This window comes from Suillus fuscotomentosus (assembly GCF_016647785.1).
Source record: "Suillus fuscotomentosus strain FC203 chromosome Unknown F5891scaffold_5, whole genome shotgun sequence".
In the NCBI taxonomy this organism is placed as follows: domain Eukaryota; kingdom Fungi; phylum Basidiomycota; class Agaricomycetes; order Boletales; family Suillaceae; genus Suillus; species Suillus fuscotomentosus.
In genome coordinates, this window is record NW_024539517.1 from 54,906 (window position 1) to 74,924 (window position 20,019).

Here is a 20,019-nt window from a genome sequence, read left to right on the forward strand (position 1 = left end):
CAAGCCATATCTCTTTCGTGGAGAAAAGGCTGTCCTAGAAGAACTCGACGACGAGGACTTTTCGCCCCTCAAACGACTCCCCGAAGGCACTCAACATTGCCTCGAAGAAATCAGGAAACGCAAGAAGTGTAACAAGAAGAAGACGGCGCCAATCATCGTGCCCTTTGAAGACACCGACTTCAACACCATGGATGATGTCTGGGTCGGACAGACCCATCTCGCGGATAAAGTTGAGGAGATCTCCACTTATCCCCTCACTGACGACGAAGTTCTAGTGGAATATGCTTCGGACGGAACATCCGTCCGGATCATCGAGAACATCTCCTTCGACACTCCGCTCACCAAGGATGGGACCTCGAAGAAAGAAATCCGGAAGGCTCTCCACAGACGAGTAAAACCTCTCCGGAACCTCTGGATCCTCGCTTCTCAGCAGGACTACATGAAGACCTCCAACAAAGCTCAAGAATTTGCTATGGAGGACGCACAGGAGAAGAAGAAGAAATCATTTGAAGAACTGGTACCTTCCTATCTTCATGATTTTGCTGACATCTTTGCAAAGGACGGTCTGAACAAACTCCCTCCCTCACGGCCGGGAGTAGACCACAAGATCGAAATGAAGGGAGGCTTCATTCCGAAGTCTTCTCGAGCCTACCCGCTCTCACCGAAGGAAACCGACACTGTCAAAGCATTTTTGGACGAACACCTCGCCAAAGATTTCATCCAACCCTCGAAGTCTCCTCAAGCTGCTGGATTCTTCTTTGTCGGCAAGAAGGACGGATCTCTCCGCCCCTGCCAGGACTACCGATACATCAACGAATGGACGATCAAGAACGCATACCCACTCCCTTTGATACCACCCTTGCTTGCGAAACTCAACAAGGCGCAATGGTTCACAAAGGTCGACGTACGCTCAGGATACAACAATATCCTCATTCATCCCGACGACAGGTGGAAGGCCGCGTTCTCCACCTCATACGGGCTCTTTGAGCCCAAGGTAATGTTTTTTGGATTGTGCAATTCACCCGCCACCTTCCAAGCTTACATGAACCAGACGTTTTCAGAAGAACTGAACGAAGGATGGTTAATCATCTATATGGACGACATCCTGATCTTTTCAGATAACCTGGACGAACACCGGCAAAGGACCCGCCGAGTATTGGAGAAACTCTGCAAAGAGTCTCTCTTCCTCAAACCCGAGAAATGTACCTTTGACACTCAAGAAGTCGAGTACCTCGGTATGATCATTCGACCTGGACAGGTCGCTATGGACACTGCCAAGCTGAAAGGCATCAGCGAATGGCAACAACCCTCCTCGGTCAAGGACGTGCGGTCTTTCCTTGGATTCTGCAACTTCTACCGTCATTTCATTCCCCACTATTCCAACATCGCACGCCCTCTCCTAGACCTAACCAAGAAGGAGGTTCCCTTCTCTTGGTCCGACTCCACCAAAGCTTCATTCCAGCATCTGAAGAAGCTTTTCACCACTGAACCGGTTCTGCGGAACCCCGACTCCTTGCGACAGTTTGCACTTGCAACTGATGCCTCGCTCTTCACGACCGGAGCAGTCTTGCTCCAGACAGATAGCAATGGGGATTACCACCCTTGCGGCTATCTCTCCCAGTCCCTCAACGCGGCCGAACGGAACTATGAGATCTACGACCGGGAACTCCTTGCCATCATCCGAGCCCTTCAGGCTTGGAGGCACTTCCTCGAAGGAAACCCTCACCCGGTCATTGTCTTCACGGATCACAAGAACCTGATCTATTTCCGCTCCGCGCAACGGCTCACCCGACGACAGGCCCGGTGGCACCTCACGCTCACCAACTTTGATCTGGAACTTCACCACGTTCCTGGAACAAAGCTCGCTGCACCGGATGCCTTATCCCGATGTCCGGACCACGCTTTCGCTGGTCAGGATAACGAGGATCGTATCCTCCTCCCTGACACCCTGTTCACCCATCTAATTGACGCTGAACTTGCAGACGAGTTCCAACGACTCTCTGACGACCCCTCCGACCAGACTGTGAAAACAGCCTTGGACGCTCTCTCTGGGGTGTGCGCACCCCCCATGAAGTCTGCACTTTCCAATTGGAGGTTCACCGATGGTGTTCTCTTCTATAAAGATCGTGCCTACGTTCCCCCCGACCTCCGGCATCGCGTGTTGTCTCTGCATCACGATCACCCAACCGCCGGGCACCCCGGGCGTTCGGGTACCGAATGGAACATCAAGGAATCCTACTGGTGGCCCGGAATGGGCTCCTTCATTAGGAAATATGTCGATGGCTGCGCCATGTGCCAGCAGATGAAGGTTAACACCCACCCCACGACACCCCCCCTCACCCCGATACCCTCCTCAGCCCTCTGGCCCTTCGCTCAGGTTTCGGTTGATTTAATCACCGACCTCCCCGAGAGCGCCGGCTACGATTCTGTCATGGTCGTGGTAGACCATGGGCTTACGAAGGGGGTAATTCTCTGCCCTTGCAGAAAAACCATCACAGCGGAAGGAGTAGCCGAACTTTTCTTCAAGAAAGTGTTCATGCGCTTCGGACTCTATGACAAGATCATCTCGGACCGAGGCCCCCAATTCGCCTCGAAGCTAGCAAAGGAGCTAGGACGACTCCTCGACTACCAAGTCGCACTTTCCACTGCCTACCACCCGCAGACAGATGGCCAGACCGAACGGCTCAACCAAGAGCTTGAAACCTACCTCCAGATCTACTGCCGGACAACTCCCTCCGAATGGGCAAAGCACTTGCCTATGGCCGAATTCGTTCACAACTCCCGACGACATTCCGCTAGAAATGCCTCCCCCTTCTATCTCATGATGGGCTACGAACCACGAGGCATCCCCCATCTCTTTCCCGACTCTACCCTACCAACCGCCGAAGACCGAGTCAAATCACTCGCCAAGATCCGCGAAGAAGCCCTTGCATGCCACAGCCTCGCGCAGCAATGCATGGCTGATCGTTCCTATGGCCAGCGTTACAAGCCATGGAACGTTGGTGATAAGGTATGGCTATCTGCCACGAACCTAATCACCGGATTCCCTTCTAGGAAACTCGCCCCGAAACGATATGGACCCTTCCCAATCCAGAAGGTCCTCTCCCCCATCACATTCCAGCTGAAGCTGCCTGCCAGCTGGCGTATCCACCCCACGTTCCATGCCTCGGAACTTTCCTCCTATCAGGAGACAGACGTGCATGGACTGAATTTCACCGAACCTCCTCCTGATCTTATCGATGGAGAGGAACACTACGAAGTGGAAGCTATCCTCCAACACAAGGGTACCGGATCGCGTCGCCGGTACCTTGTGTCTTGGGTTGGCTATCCTGCCTCCGAACGAACGTGGCTCCCCGAAACAGAATTGAAGTCCACAGCGGAGCTCCTGAAGGCGTATAAGAAGCGACTCAAGATCGCTTCAATCGCCATCTCATGTTGATCACCAAACGCCACTGCAACTTCTCCTACCGCCCTCACTACACGAGGGCTGACCCCACCGACGAACCCATCCACACCGACACCAAAACCTTCCATCGCCAACGAATCCGCAATTGCCACCGCCCCACAAAACCCAAACCCATCGACAAACAGAGACCCGTTACCCAATACCCCACCTACGCCACTACCCAAGGAAAGACGCTTCACTATGTTGGTCTCAGTGTCGTCTGTTTCCTCGCACCGATCCGCTACCTCTCATGCGTCTGCCTCCGACCGCGACCTGACAAGCCAGCCAACGCTTGGCCATGATAGGCCCTCCCCCCTGGGATACACTGTCTTCCGACGACCATCCCTTCGCTCAGTTGTCCAAGATAGACAACGGGCCTACTGGGAAGCAGTCATCTGCGACCCCCAGTATGCACTTCGACTCGACAACTATCTCAACCACACCAACGACGACATAACCATGAACCTCGTCCAGGCCTTCAGGGCCACCGACGCCCTCACCGGCAATATCGCCAGGATCGACTTGGCTAGGGAAACTTCCCTATCCACTGTCTCGACCAGATATAACCAAGGCAAGATCAAGCGAGCCTTGCTAAATCTGTTTGAGCTCAGGAACTTCCATGCCGCTGTCATGGCCGTCGAGGAGGAGCGGGCATTTAATCCCCCTCCCGACCCGCTTGCAGTCGTCGAGCGTGCTGTCTATGACAGAGCTCCGACCCCCTTCCTTCCCCAACTACCCTGCTCTGAATCACCAGAGCATATCCCCAACGTCACCCAGCTGACCAATCCCGAGATCGACCGTCTCTACAACGAATACGAACGCGAGCTCTACGCTCCACGTAACCCCTCCCCCATCCTTGATGTCGACACCATCTCTATCACCATCCCAGAGCTGGATGAGTGCCCTCCCGAACCACCTGTTCTCAACCCCGACGATTGGGTACCTACTGAAGTAGTCCCACACCTCTCCATTGGTTCTCCAGAACCTCTTCCCACTCCGCAACGCCGAAATCACCGTGCTCGTGCACAATCCATCCTGTCCCTAGGACTACCCCTCTCCCATGCGCATCGCCTGCGCACCCAGAACTTCTCTAGGCACTATCCTCGCGAGGAAGCCCAGGAAGACGCCATCAACGACGCGCGTCATGATGCCACTGAGACCACCCAGGTCTACCGCAGCAACGTTGTCTGCCGCCAGTGTTGTGTCTTTGGACACAAACAGAAACACTGCGTGCAATACTTCTGCCGCATTTGTGGGCAATTTGCCCCAAAACATCTCACTCCCTTCTGCCCTCGACTCGATGGTAGAAAGATCCTTCGCCGTGGAACCTCTTCTGACAGGTTCTACAGGGACATGCGCCAGCTCGAAGCTGCGTATGACCAGGACGCTGCTCGCCTCGAGCAAGAACGCGAAGAGAATGCAATCGAAGCCACCTCCTGGCTCGAAGACCTCGACTTCGACCCATAACAACCAGGACGACTACGTTCCCTTGGACGACGATTAAAGAGTTCGTGGAACTCTACCTTGAAACGGGGGTAATGTTACAAGTAACATCGGCTACATGGCCCCCCTATCATTTTTCCCTTTCGTCCTCGCCCTCGTATGCCTCCGGCTCGTACTTCTCTACCGACTATCCGTTGACCGGATCCTCGGGACCGTTCCCGTCCCTCATCCCCCTCCTATCGCACCAACATGCGCACGTGCCTTCGGGCTATGACTCGTTCTGACTCGTGCCACCAATGTGGCTTTCCTTATCTTGTCTTATCTTTCCTCTGACTCATGTGTACTGCGCATTGTATCATTTACCGTTGGCTCGTTCCAACGTTTCTCGGTCTCATTCCGCATTCGACCTCACATCACTAATCAGGCTCTGCTACCAGCGTACCTATACCCTTTCCGTTTCCCCTTTGCCCTTACCTACAGTACGGTATCCCTGCCCTTAACCCTTTCCACTTAGTATAAGTAGTCGGTCACTCTGTACTAGATTCCCTAACTTGAATCTACTCAATCTTCCCTCGAACATACTTCCCTCTGAAGCCCCCTCAGCTTCAGTCTCTAGTATCTTTTCTTAGGTGCTCATCGCGCCTAAGTCTACCTCGATCGACTACTCATCGTTCGGACAAGACTGTCCTTACTTTGAGAATGTCAGTGACTTTGAAGACATCCGTCTTAGAAGTCACGTGACACGCGCGTCTCTGATATCTGCCGACTCGACGTCGCCAGTCTCAGTCGCTACACCGGACCCTTCCGGTTACGTCATGAACGTTAGCGGACAACGCCCCTCTTAGGGCTCCGCACAACAGATCTATTTGAGTGCGTAACAGCGCTCAATGTTAGGATGAGCTCGATAGTACAAACTATTGGGCTCGGAGAGATCGGGGGGCGAGGAACTCGATGGTACAAACCACCAAGGTCGGAAACTCAAGGGGACGATACTACCACAACCATACGAAACAGTTGTAGTAGCAGTCTATAGTAAAGGAGTAACTTGAGACTTTGCCGAAATTTCAGATTGGTGCGACAAATAGTTACAAATACAATTATGTCATCATTGTCACAACCAAACCAATTACAATGATGACATAATTGTATTTGTAACTATTTGTCGCACCAATCTGAAATTTCGGCAAAGTCTCAAGTTACTCCTTTACTATAGACTGCTACTACAACTGTTTCGTATGGTTGTGGTAGTATCGTCCCCTTGAGTTTCCGACCTTGGTGGTTTGTACCATCGAGTTCCTCGCCCCCCGATCTCTCCGAGCCCAATAGTTTGTACTATCCAGCTCATCCTAACATTGAGCGCCCCGACCCCTCCCGCCTCATTTTAGGTGGGCGACTTAATCTCAGATCAGAATTCTGACGTAATATTATTTGCAGCTGTTTGTCTCGCCATCTCACATTTCGCCAAAGTTCCCAAGTTACTCCTTACTGCTACTACAACTGTTTCGTACGGTTGTGGTAGTATTATCTTACCCCTGATTTTTCGAGCTTGATGGTTTTGTACCGTCGAGATCATCATTCACAGATCTCTTCGAGTTCGATAGTTTGTACTATCGAGCTCACTCTCAATACACTCGTTCCAACGTCACTACTCTTTCGATGGATTCATAGCCGTTTGGATGGGCGAGCTCTGCTTGCGTGTCCACCCAGTCAACTTGACGCCCAACGATGCGGAGACATGTTCGGATTTGGATAATCCTTAAGAATACCCTCCGCTAGACCATACGTAGGTGCACATGTGAACGACCAATTGGTCACCCACTTAAGGCAAGCCTGGGTAAAGAATGATATGGCCAATCGATCGATGTACACTTGGCTCTTTGTTTGTACTGTTGAGCTCATCGTCCATGGCCCGGGGAAGGGGTCATATATACACTGCGTAAGTATCACCCAGCACACCCATTAACTCACTGCTGAAGGGGTTATACACCGCATAGGTTTCACCCAGCGCAATTCGACAACTGCCTCATAGGACACCATATCTGTTTCCCTGCTCTTCTCAACTCCACCGTACATACAGCGGAGGGGCATAGCAACACAATTTTTTTCGTAAGTTAACAGTATGTCTATCATTATATGAGAATAACATCTTTCCCCCCTGAACTATCTTCCCTAGTATCAACCCGTCATACCCTCAGCGCCTCATAAAATACCCTCTCGGCTTCAGCAGCGATCTCGTCTTTTTCACCAATGGCGCTTTCTTCACCTACATCTCCTTCCGCCTCTCGAATGGCCTCCATAAGCCTTTCTGCCAATTCGCGCAGCATCAGGATATCGCTCTTTTCGTGGTTTTTTTCTTGTGCATGCGGTACTTTGTCCAACACCGCTTCGCGCACACTCACTTCAAGATTATTAGCGAAGAACACCTGTGTATGTCTCATGCGCTGGCCAAGGTCTGCTGACAGCGCCATCGTGTCCTGGAGACATAAGTTAGTGAATTATATTGCCAAGTTAATGATGACTAACATAGTTCACATAGTTCATCAAGAAACATAAGGTCACCAATAGGGCACTTGTGTGAATCAGGATTGTGAAAATGCGCGTTAGTGCACATGACAGAGACCAGGATTCTTTCGAGGTGATGGTTTCCTTTTTCATGCCATAGCCGTAGACCCATAAATTGACTGTAGCCTTATGCCTTAGTGCTTGCGATGCACTGGCAACTATGCAGCGCCCGTTAATATCACGTGTCTGAAATACAATCAGCACCACATCTCCGAATCAAGTCAACACCTATGGCTATTGTCTGCACCAGGCCAGCATTGGAGTGATGAAGACTCTCCAGTAACTTCCCCGTTTTCCTCTCGAATATATATACCAAACCATTGTCACTCCCACCTACCACCAACCTCCCTTCGGCACCGAATGCCACCTGCTTTGGGACTGATACACTGGGAGGAGCGGTGATGAAAGTTCGAACTGGCTCCTCATCACCGAGAAGTCGGTACAACGTAAACCCGTCGGTTGCGTTGTCTACCACGAACACACCCCTCTTCTGGTTGATTGCCGCATGTCCGCTGAAGGAAGAGCATCAGTCATACTTCGGCAGCTTGCGGTGAATCCTCACATCACCGATTGGCAACTATATTCCTTCACTACTGTGCCGTCATCCCCCTTCAGCTTGATGAAGTTGCCGTCATATAGTCCAAACACATAAACATTTTTATCATCTGCAAATGCTACAGACTTCGGCACAGTGTTGTCCAGTCGCACCGCGAAAACGGCCTCCAGTTGCGAGTTCGTGTTTAGAACAAGTACCTGAACTATCTTGTCCCTTGTTCCGACTGCAATCCGAGTACTCCCTTCAGAGGACATATCCCATGACAGACATGTAATCTCGAAGCCTGATCCGAGCCTCCTGGTGCAAGTCTCCTGAAAAAGCATCTGTTCGACATTAGGTGAGAACTCGATGATGAACAGGACATCCTTACATCTACTGGGCTATGTCGCAAAAACACGATGTAACCAAGCCCTGTTCCATAGCAAAGGGTTTCTGTCATGGCCAGTCTTGTCGTAATCCAGACAGCGCAGCTGACTGTGCCTCGGGACTCGTAGTTATGAGATGAGCATGTGAGTTCTTTCCAAGATTTGATATCCCAGACTTTAATGCCCTCGGTGCCTGTTTATTTTATTAGTGCTCCAATAATTAGAACGTGTGTGATTTACCGCCGCATGCAAGAGCTTGGCCATCATTAGATACTGCGAGCGCGTGGACAGACCCACTTGTTGTGAGGCGGGCTTGATGCTGGAAGCGTTGGGTTGACTGCCTGAATGGAGACCAGGAATAAAAAAACATCGCTGGGGTGATCTTAATCGGTGTGTGCTCAGGTCAGGTTCTCAAGTTCACTAGCTCAATTCAACAATCTTTATACTAGGGGCTTTTTGTGATTCCATGGCGACTTTGTGCTTTCTGGCTGTTTGTATTCATCTTTTATGAGCGACGTGTCAGCCTTTCCTAGACAACCTCGCTTTTTGTTGCTTTTTGTTGATTCTTCGTCTTTTGGCATTTTTTTAATTCTAATTACGACACTTATCTTTACGACTTTCGTAGTAATTTGCTTCGAAACTTCGTGTCGTTGATCCCGGTCTTTATTGTTTTAACGTAATATTGTTGCTCTAATGTGTCAACTCATAAAACCTACTAGATCCAGCCGCTCACGTCGCCAGCTTGACCCACTAATATCGCCAGCCTGACCCGCTCACATCGCCATCTTGATCCACCTTACATTGACTTACAGATCATGCGCAACACATCGAAAGCTGTCTCTCCCTTTCACGATCCAGAGCCTGGTGCTCCACCCCCCTTCCTGCCTATGCTTACCGACCAGCTCGAACTTTTTGGCAGCCCTCGTCATTCGACTATGCTCATTACTGATGAGATTCTCCTGCCAAAGGTTAGCATCATTTTTTTTGTCTTGCTCCTCATACTGAGAGCATTTGCAGCCCAAGAACACGCTGGTGCCTGAGTTCAAGCTTGCGGTACGCCCATCCAAGAATACCCATCCTTCCTCACCATACCCGAAGAGAGTCTCTCTCGAGCATTCTCGTTCTCGTTCTCGGACACCCATTCCCTCGGATTCATCAGGCTCCTTCGATTCGCTATCAGACAGTGACTCGTCAACTTCGGCTGCAAGTTTATCAGAAGACTCGAAGATTCCAAAGCCTGCTGGTGAGCCCGGTCGTCCTGGGCGTGGAGGATACACGCTCCGCGAGGCTTTGGATTGGAGTCCAAAGGCATACACCAAGTTTAAGGTTAGTAACACACTCCCACTGATGTATGCCTTTTATTTATCGACACCTCTAGAATTCTATGCACCACCTCATCGAAGAGCACCTCGATACGACAAAGTGTGCCTCCTCCCAAAGTCCTATCCTTCTGAAGACTGTCCGCGACAAAGTCAGTACTCGATCTTCATTTATCCATGACCTCATGGTTTATGGTTTATTAGGCTGTCGATGCTTTCCCGACCTAGAAAATTATAGCGAATTCTGGCCAGTTAACGATATGATCATGATGCGCCTGAAATATACATCAGGTCGTGCTAGGCAGAAAGAAGCAGGGATGGTTATGGGAAAGAGTAAGAAACATACTCCCAAGGTCAGTATATTCTACTCCGAAAGTCGACGCTAATACAATGACATCTACAGAAAAGTTGATTCATTCTCACTATACCCGTAACTTAACTTAGATGAATCCCCTTATCATTACCATGTTTGTGATCACAATGCCCAAACTAGTTAGAGTACACGCTTCAAATTGTCTTGGTCTAATTATCCCGTGGGTATATCACATGTTATTGAAAGACTGACAAGTGAATGTGTGCTAAGCTTGTCACATGGTGTGAAATTTTCAAATTGACAATTACATATGTACTCTCAGTGACTGCGCGTTACTTCACTCTCTAGTGCGCCTGCAGTACTTGCAGTACTTCCATAGTCATTTACTACCTTATTTCAAACACTGGGATGCAAGACGAGTGATCTTCCGAACAGTAATATATGTTTGGGTCAAACATGCTGCATTCGGATATGCTAATATTATCTTCCTATTATCTTCCTGTGATAGCAGTAGCCTTGTTAGGCGGCTTTGAGAACAGCGATGTTTCAGCAACCACCATGTCAAAACATTTTCTCTCGTCTGAACTCAGGCTAAAAATCGCTTCGTTACACCCACTGGGTGTCATCCAATCCGACATCTCCTCCATGGACAAACTGACATCCTGTGAGCTCAATCGCCTGATCACCCAAGAAACCCGCCGCGAAGGAGATGCTAATGATATGGGACATCTATTACCTTTGATCTTCAATTCGTTCGACCCCGCGAACTTGCCCGCAACAGATACCCTTGTAGATTCAACCAACAAGCCGCTCTACGACACTACCACGAAACAATGGCCCTTAGCGCTTCCCAGGAAGGGTGAGGCCATCGAGAAGACATTCCCATTCTTCCTCAACAACCTCACCAAAGCCCTCCTCCGATCATTTCCTTCGTTAGGCATGTTTCCTCCACTATGGTACGGTTCAAGTTCTACCGTGCCCGTTGAAAGCGAGCATGTTCAACGAAAACCCGATGTCTGCTTATCCGAGCACACGGAGTTGCGTTGGAACACTATACTGGTAGTCGCTGAGCTCACCACAACCTCGTACACCCCTTCAATACCTGCCGGAAAGACGCTTGACACAAAGGCATGGCTCATTTTCAGAGAGCAACCGTGGAGGCGTTTCGTACTATCTCTTTCCTTCAGCAATAATTATCACGAACTCCGTGTACATGTACATGACCATTCGGGCGGCATCGTGACCCCAGAAATCAATATACATGAGAATCCTGATGCTTTCAAACGCGTCATGGCATGCATCGTTTTTGGTCGACGTGACTGCATTGGATTTGACCTCACGATCACAATCAACCCAAAGATGACGAGCTTGTTGTCCGGGGCATTTTGGGCCCGAAACATCAAAGGTCTTCCCAAGCGAAGGAGTCGAGCCGCCCGCCTGAAGCCCCGCAAGCTATCTTCACTAGATGCGCAGATAGTGCTGACACAATCTCACACACTGGACACACAGACAAAGTTTCATTCGCTTCCGGACCATCTTCCATCTCCCGACAAGTTCGCAAATGAGCCTGAGGCAGACTCCACTCCCCTTGTTGATGCGCCAGATCTCAAGAATACAGACGCTGAGGTTGACGATGTGATAGGACAGATCGCCTTCAATGAAAATGTATACAACTTGCTGAAGGTGATCTTCTGCAATCAAGGACTTGTGGGCTGCGGAACCGTTTGCTACCTGGCTCGGAGAGATGGCGAGGAGTTTATTATTAAGGATCATTGGGTGAAAGGCGACAAGAGTGTAGTGTTGAATGAGGTGGAGATGCTGAAAGCTCTGAAGGATATCCCTGGTGTTCCCCAATACGTGGAACACTGTCTCATGGAGGTAGAGCCGGGCAAAGTCGACGATACGCAAATGTATCGCCAGAAGATCTATAATAGCACCCAAGGTGTCTATCGCACGCATGTCCGTCTCATCTTGAAACCACGGGCTCGTCCTTTACACGAGTTTTGAACTAGAAAAGAGCTCGTCAAAGCGTTACGTGATATTGTGCTAAGTAAGTGAGCCTGTCGTATTAGTTAGTACATATCTGATTGAACCGTCACAGTTCAAAAGCGTGCAGTTGAAGAGCACCAGGTTTTGCACAGAGACTGCAGTCTAAATAACTCCATGATAGAAGACACCAAATATGGCAGTCGAGGGGCGCTAATAGACTGGGAATTCGCGGCACGCATCACATCAGACGATATGTATTCTGCCAGTGGAACAGTAGGCGCCTTATTTGTTCGGTGAGCAATGAATGACTAATTTTTCAGGGAACCATACCCTTTATGTCCATCAGCGCCCTTAGGGCAATGGGCAAGCTAAATTATCAATACTCGCAGGGTATGAAGTCGGTAAAAGAGCTTAAGCTAGCCACGGACCATTCGACTCCCCAAAAGATGCCCAAAATCAAGCATACATACCACGACGACCTTGAATCGATGTTTTACGTTTTTGCCTGGATTGGCATAATGTTCAAGGGACCTATGGGTGAAGAGCGCTGCCTTGAGGATGTCGTGGACCATGATCCTGACAAAATGGAGATGTGGCTACCAGAGCGATGGCATGGTACGCCGGAAGAAGTCACTCAAAAAGCCGAAGCGAAGCACTATTTTTTCCTTGGAGATTCGATGAAACAGTGCATCGGAGAACAATTCGCCCCCTATTTCCAAAAGCTCGTTCCTCTAGCAGAGGAGTGGTATGACCTCATGAGTGAGAAGAGGATGAAGGTCGAGTTTGACGAAGTGGTCTCATTATTCGACAAGCACATCAACGCGCTTCCGGACGAAGAGGACTCTGATGAGTTGTTGAAGAAGGCCAAGAGGTTGGGTGATGGGAAGGAGGGGAAGAATGACATTACTCCCGCTCCGTCGAAGCGAACTAAAGTTGAAGTGAGCTTGTAACGATTTACTTAGTTTACGTTTACGTGCATCATGACGGTCGAATAAACTGTGCGTGACGGATTTGTCACTGGCTACGTCGACAAAGGTATTTTGATGGGTCTGTAAAAGATGCAATGAGATAGTGTCTCGGTAATGCAAGATGCCATTGTTATTGTGCAGTGAAGACAAAAGATAGCGTCCCAGCAGTACAAACGGCTTGGTGAAGCAGTGAGGGAGAAAGGTAGCGTCGTCCTAGCAGTACAAATGGCTTGGTGAAGCAGTGAGGGAGAAAGTAGTGTCGTCCTAGCAGTACAAACGGCTTGGTGAAGCAGTGAGGGAGAAAGTAGCGTCGTCCCGGTACAAACGGCAGGAAAGGTAGCATCCCAGCAGTACAAATGGCTTGGTGATGCAGTGAGAGGGAAAGGTAGCGTCGTCCCAGCAGTACAAACGGCTTGGTGAAGCAGTGAGGGAGAAAGGTAGTGTCGTCCTAGCAGTACAAACAGCTTGGTGAAGCAGTGAGGGAGAAAGGTAGCATCCCAGCAGTACAAACGGCTTGGTGATGCAGTGAGAGGGAAAGGTAGCATCGTCCCAGCAGTACAAACGGCTTGGTGAAGCAGTGAGGGAGAAAGTAGCGTCGTCCCGGTACAAACAGCAGGAAAGGTAGCATCCCAGCAGTACAAACTGCTCGGTGAATAGTCGTAAAGTGACGTAAAGTGACATCGCCTAAGACACCATCCTCCAGCTGTACAAAACCGCTGAGTGATGGTGGGTGTGGGAGTCGACAGAAAGAAAGTGCGCAATATATTAGGAGTCATTTAAGTTTTTTAAGTGTCAATTGACAGGTGTTTGCGACCAACTCAAATTATTTCCTTATTTGGTTACCACGAGCTCATATTATGTCCTATCTATCTGTATGGCCATAATATGGGTTATATAAATAGAGTTCTGACAATTCCAGATCCGAATCCTCCCATTGCATCTCGGATCACAATTCAACTTCTGAGGCACGACGATTTGTATTGTCGTGACTAGTCAACCTTGGACTTGTAGCGATATTCAGTACTTAATTTAGTGACTAAATCTGAATCTATACCATATACCGTCACAATTCAACTTCTGGGGTGCGATGATTTGTATTGTTGTGACTAGTCAACCTTGGGCTTGTAGCGATATTCGGTACTCAATTTGGTGACTCAAGAAATTCATCTTACGCAATTTATTGACTCCACAAATTTATTCAACATTATCAACTGCCGGTCTACTAGCATCAAACTATGAACCTGTCAGCCAGCCGATGATTAACACGAGCGCTCAAGGGCTTCACGAGCGTGAGAGTGCGTGGTAGTTTTCCATGATATCAAATGCTTCGTATAAAGCTGATAGATTCTAAATCAGCGGGGATTGATTATCACTGGGTACTGCTCACTTGTGCATGATAAAGTCGGCTAGCGCATTGTCCCTTCCCCGCATGTTTACAACAGAGCCGGCGCTTGTGCCAACCCTAGTAATAGCTGCATCACCTCGGAATACATTGCCATCGCTGCTGAGAAGGGTGTTGATTCTCAGATGACAATGCCGCTTGAAAAAAATACAGAACTGATAGATGTGTCTCCCTTCATGAAGGGTGACAAGACAGTTGTGTACGTAAGGTTGTACAGTAGCGTCATTTAAGAGGCTCTCGGGAACGGGAAAGCGCTTCGCGTTGCGCGAGCGATCAGAACATCGTGTAAGCATGGTAACCTGGCGAGGTCTGCTCCACGATGCAGAATATAGCCTACACCGCACATGGAATTCAAGAGTCTGATTAAGCTGTAAGCGAAAGACCAGGAGAAATTCAAGATAACTTGCCGACGATGTGGGTAAGATATACGTGCGAGTGTTGACCATTTTGATAAAGATAAAGGAATGACCAATGAAATTAGTTGTAGGCGACCAGCGCTGAAGATAACTGGGGAGGTGAGAGCGGGCGATGAGAGTGGGCGATGAGAGCGGGCGATCTTATAGTATTTTACTAACCCCAAAGCACGCTCCGCACGGAGTATTCTGCAAGCTGAATTCGTCATCTTTATTTGTTTCATGGAATGAAGCAACCACGGACAATAATCTAGCAGAGTATCGTAAGCCCACCTGATCTCAGACTTAAGACTTTGTAAACTGACTTTTTTGTTTGTAAAAAAATGGCACTATTGCCCCCGAACATCCACAGCCTAGCCTCAAAAGTGAGAATCGTGCAACGTCGTTCACAATACAGAACACCCAAAAAGCGGATGCGATGATATCACGATTTAATTGTTAGGGTTGCATATAAGTGGGATAATGCGTATGGAGCCCAGAAACTAACGTTGACGCTGTAGAGACTCGTGCATCTCATAGTGTGATATGGCGCTTTACACTAGGGAGTATACAGCACCAACTCGCAGCATCACTCTGTGTACCATCCACAGTGATTCCTATATGACGCGCAGCTTTCCCGCGCAACGCGCGCCATGCGCGCACCATTCCCGCGCTTCACGATGTATACGCGCGCGCGCGTTCCCACGCTTGCGCGCCCTATAGCGCCAGCCATCCAGATGCATCCATCCACTGTCCACCAAGCTCCCTAGTGCGTATATTTCCATTTCCTTTATTAGCATAGTTCCACCTTTATTTTTATCATAGTTTCTCACTCATATATATTTTTACATACCTACTCGGTAGCGCTTCGGCTCCGCATGAGCGCGCTTAGGCGCGCTATATAAGTGCCAGCAGTACATACTATTATTTACCTTACTTTTCACCCAACTTTACCTAGTACTTTCTACTTAGAAAGTCGCAGTAGAAATCTATTCATTAGCACAACACATCTCACATCCTTTATCTTGCTTATATCTTCACATAAGTTTAGTCTCTCTTATTTCCGCTTACACGCGCGCGCTTTCCCGCGCTTCGCGCTAATACGCGCGCGCGTTCCCGCGCCTTCGTACCTTGCGCGCACCTGCGCTTTCTCGCGCTTCGCTGAAGTGCGTACCTCTAGATCTCCGCTGCACCTGCTTCCCCTTTAGGGTCGAATGCACTTGCCATCTCAAGTATCGCAGACTAGGCAACGCACGACCTACAACTTTTTAGATACAGTCAGGAGCATTTCTTTGTTCCTCTCAGTATTGTTGTTTCTACAACGCTACACTCTTCTTACTCAACCCTATTAACATGCCACGGCTGGAGCAGGAAGACATCCAAACATCCTATGATGCGAACTTGTTTGATGATGACGACATGGAAGACGATATGGAAGATGCTGCCGCGTTTCAAACTGCAAATCATATAGACTTCAGTCTAGCAAGGACGACTCAGATAGACAAGAGGGAGGCATCACGGATGGACCTAGATGATGCCACTGGACAGCCCCCAACTAGTTTCGATAAGGAGAAAAGGTTCAAGACGGTACGTCTGGGTGTATAAGGTTAATGTCGAGCTCAGTGTCTGTCCAGGTATCAGATAAGTGTCGTATCAAGGAAGTAGATTACTCGGCAGAACTGCGCGAAACGGTGTACAGTCAAACGGAACAGATCAACCACATGAGACGTGAGATGCAAATGGTTTGTAGTAAGCTCACTAGACATTACGGATATCTGGCTCACGGCCGTGTAGGAAGCTCAAAACCTACAACAAGCACATTTGTCCAGCATGGAAGATATCAGAAAACAGTGGGAAGTAGCTCTGAGAGAGCAGGAAGCGCAACTCACCAAAGAATTCGAGGTAAATCATTTGGACGCTCGAATGACAGACACCCGTTGATGACAGTGACAAGGCTAGCCGCGCCGAGCAGCACCAACAGCTTGAAGATTATATGAGAAGTCGTGAAGCGGTCGGCCACGCGAATCGTGAGGCGGTAGAAACTAGCGTGCAGAAAATTCTAGAGGATAGTCGCAAACACTTTGAGCAAGAACTAGCTCAGCGTGAAGAAGAGTTCAATAGAAAGAAAGAGGAAGAGGTAAGGTGAATAACTTGTCACGAAAGGTGGTCAATGACAACCACGTAGTTTCTAGAACGCGAGCAAGCGAGATTCGGCGAGATGGAGCAGAGGCTGAAGTCCGAAGTCGATAAGTTGAGGGTGAGGATATTGATTCGTGGCTGATGAGTATGCTGAAAATGCCCCAGGCGGAAAAAGAAAGCGAGCTGGCCAACATGGAACAGCGGTTTTCCAGGAGTTACAGATTACCGGATAGGGATACAGAAATGGATGACAGCCCCCGTCCATCCGCAAAGCCATCGTCAGGTACCCCATGCCTTGATACCATCAAGAAGTTAAAGAGAATTCGTGGAATATCGCGCAGGACTCGCCTTTTATCAGTACCTGCGGAGGTGAGTGCCTGGTATATTGTTGGATATGATGTAAACTCATGATACTAGGCGGACATGCAGGAAATCCATCAAGAACAATCATTCGAGAAAGATGCACCACGTCAACAACATGATGCTCCACCTATGGAAGATGCGATTGCAAGAGGTGTGGAGGCCGCGCTGAGGCGCATTCTCATCGAGAAAGACTTCCCGCTCGTCAAAAAACGCAGTCCCCAGAAGAAAAAGATAGAGGATGAAGAAATTCGGCGAGAGAAGGCTGCCGAACTGAGCTGCGAAAGAGATTTTCTTCTGGTAAGCCGCAACATAGTATCGAGTTTGATTCCCCTTACATTGAAGTAGGGAGAAGTGCGGTGTTTGTTGAAAGATGTTTTTAAGATCACTCAGGATACCGATTTCATAGTCCATGAGGCGGCGAGTCGCGAGGATGTCTACTCATATGAATACGAAGATGGTCCAGGTCCCGATCTAAAAAATTTTACCTTTGATCTAAAAAATGGATCCAAAACCCCCTGGAATAGCAAGATTATTGATGTACTCCTCGAAGAAATACAGAAAAGGTGCGATGAAGAGAAGTGGCCATTCCAGAGGTCAGAGGCGTATTTCAGGGAAATCCTTCAAGACCGTTACAAGCGCTTGCGTATGATCTGGACGGCCGCGCAGCCCAAGGTCACAGCGAAGGGTATACTGGAGACCCCCATAGAGGTGGAGAAAAGGTTGATTACGAAGAAGGACGAAACACTGAAAGCGACTCGTCAAATGACGCATCGGAGGAATGTATGCCCGCAATCTCCAGATAATTTTAGTACTGAAGACTTCGCAGAAATATCGTTGTAGGGAAGCGGTTGTCGACAATCTCGTCAAACAAACAGCCGACAAAAACGAAGAAGACCTCCCAGCCTGGCGGTGGCTTCAACGTCTGATCAGGACGTTGGGAGAAGGCGGTATGAGTTCGGAGGAAAGCGATGTAGAAAACGACATTGAAACCATTCTTCGTGTCAAAAATATGACATGGCGCCGAGCGGTAGAGCGGGAGATGGACATCGTCGATCACCAAAGACTTATGGACGACGATATCTTCGCCCCTCAAGGCTCACAACCAATGAAGCGGATACGCGCAGCCGGGAATCCGACGACTTCCAGGGCACAAGTCGATGGGTTGCCTAAAGTTTTGTATAACGAAGGATGGCTCGCTGGTCTGACCAAGCGTCAAGTCGAGAGATTGATGATCTCGGAGAAGGAATTCAGGTGGATGAAAGTCGCGGTTGCATAGACGAGATTCTGGGGAAGATGTCATTTTTTTGCAATGTGCAGATAGTAATGTACTCACTAATGAGAGAATTTTGTGTTGCTATGCCCCTCCGCTGTATGTACGGTGGAGGAGTCGAGACGAGCAGGGAAACAGATATGGTGTCCTATGAGGCAGTTGTCGAATTGCGCTGGGTGAAACCTATGCGGTGTATAACCCCTTCAGCAGTGAGTTAATGGGTGTGCTGGGTGATACTTACGCAGTGTATATATGACCCCTTCCCCGGGCCATGGACGATGAGCTCAACAGTACAAACAAAGAGCCAAGTGTACATCGATCGATTGGCCATATCGTTCTTTACCCAGGCTTGCCTTAAGTGGGTGACCAATTGGTCGTTCACATGTGCACCTACGTATGGTCTAGCGGAGGGTATTCTTAAGGATTATCCAAATCCGAACATGTCTCCGCATCGTTGGGCGTCAAGTTGACTGGGTGGACACGCAAGCAGAGCTCGCCCATCCAAACGGCTATGAATCCATCGAAAGAGTAGTGACGTTGGAACGAGTGTATTGAGAGTGAGCTCGATAGTACAAACTATCGAACTCGAAGAGATCTGTGAATGATGATCTCAACGGTACAAAACCATCGAGCTCGAAAAATCAGGGGTAAGATAATACTACCACAACCGTACGAAACAGTTGTAGTAGCAGTCTATAGTAAAGGAGTAACTTGGAAGTTGGAACCTTTGACGAAATTTGAGATGGCGAGACAAACAACTGTAAATAATATTACGTCAGCATTCTGATTTGAGATTAAGTCGCCCACCTAAAATGAGGCGGGAGGGGTCGGGGCGCTCAATGTTAGGATGAGCTCGATAGTACAAACTATCGGGCTCGGAGAGATCGGGGGGCGAGGAACTCAATGGTACAAACCACCAAGGTCGGAAACTTAAGGGGACGATACTACTACAACTGTTTCATATGGTTGTAGTATCGTCTTACCCTTGCAAACTAACACAGCAGTTTGTACTGTTGTGGTAGTCATTTCCTAAACCAACACAACGCTTTGTGGACTCTCCACTTGTCCCGTCTATTGTTACCCCGGAGTTCGATATTTGGTGGCCACAGCGGTTTTGTGGAATGATTACACAATTTTATTGTCAAGCCTGGTACTTAAGCTTGGTCGGTCGGTCTCCTTCCTCTCTCTCTCCATCATCTCTAACTCATCGGTTTGTACCGTTGTGATAGTCCTACTCCTACTACTCCTCCTTCTAACACATTGGTTTGTACCTCTGTGATAGTGCTTACTCTTCCTCGCTCTCAACACATTGGTTTGTACCTCTGTGATACTGTCTACAATCAACGCCATGCCCGGCCAACTCAACATCTTTGTGCGTGAGGGGAAGATCTACACCTCCCTCAACGCATCTTCCCTTCCCGACGACATTCCTCACGAGCCAGTCTGGGACCCCCGGGACGATCACGACGCATCTCCGGACGACAGCACTTCAC

General features: G+C 49.0%; 6 protein-coding genes across 6 annotated transcripts; 4 read left to right on the forward strand and 2 right to left on the reverse strand.

The window, feature by feature from the left end:
* Positions 1-7,628: 7,628 nt before the first annotated feature.
* F5891DRAFT_942335 (uncharacterized protein) lies at positions 7,629-8,565 on the reverse strand (the record flags this gene model as incomplete). The annotated part of the gene is made up of 3 exons (XM_041374413.1): positions 7,629-7,962; positions 8,013-8,329; positions 8,377-8,565. Coding segments are annotated over 3 exons (840 nt in total), but the record flags the coding sequence as incomplete, so codon positions are not given.
* Positions 8,566-9,186: 621 nt separating this feature from the next.
* Positions 9,187-9,918, forward strand: F5891DRAFT_1182244 (uncharacterized protein; the record flags this gene model as incomplete). The annotated part of the gene is made up of 4 exons (XM_041366135.1): positions 9,187-9,339; positions 9,389-9,697; positions 9,750-9,842; positions 9,895-9,918. 4 exons carry the CDS (start codon positions 9,187-9,189, stop codon positions 9,916-9,918), a joined length of 579 nt encoding a protein of 192 aa, XP_041231640.1.
* A 1,024-nt stretch (positions 9,919-10,942) lies between these two features.
* Positions 10,943-12,010, forward strand: F5891DRAFT_942303 (uncharacterized protein; the record flags this gene model as incomplete). Its single annotated transcript, XM_041374406.1, has 2 exons — positions 10,943-11,408; positions 11,646-12,010. The coding sequence occupies 2 exons, from the start codon at positions 10,943-10,945 to the stop codon at positions 12,008-12,010; spliced, it is 831 nt and encodes a 276-aa protein (XP_041231641.1).
* Positions 12,011-12,327: 317 nt separating this feature from the next.
* On the forward strand, positions 12,328-12,942 carry F5891DRAFT_1182246 (uncharacterized protein; the record flags this gene model as incomplete). The annotated part of the gene is made up of 1 exon (XM_041366136.1): positions 12,328-12,942. One exon carries the CDS (start codon positions 12,328-12,330, stop codon positions 12,940-12,942), a length of 615 nt encoding a protein of 204 aa, XP_041231642.1.
* A 1,401-nt stretch (positions 12,943-14,343) lies between these two features.
* On the reverse strand, positions 14,344-14,808 carry F5891DRAFT_941982 (uncharacterized protein; the record flags this gene model as incomplete). Its single annotated transcript, XM_041374378.1, has 1 exon — positions 14,344-14,808. One exon carries the CDS (start codon positions 14,806-14,808, stop codon positions 14,344-14,346), a length of 465 nt encoding a protein of 154 aa, XP_041231643.1.
* Positions 14,809-17,679: 2,871 nt separating this feature from the next.
* On the forward strand, positions 17,680-18,340 carry F5891DRAFT_934860 (uncharacterized protein; the record flags this gene model as incomplete). Its single annotated transcript, XM_041374031.1, has 2 exons — positions 17,680-18,064; positions 18,159-18,340. Coding segments are annotated over 2 exons (567 nt in total), but the record flags the coding sequence as incomplete, so codon positions are not given.
* Between the last annotated feature and the right edge of the window lie 1,679 nt (positions 18,341-20,019).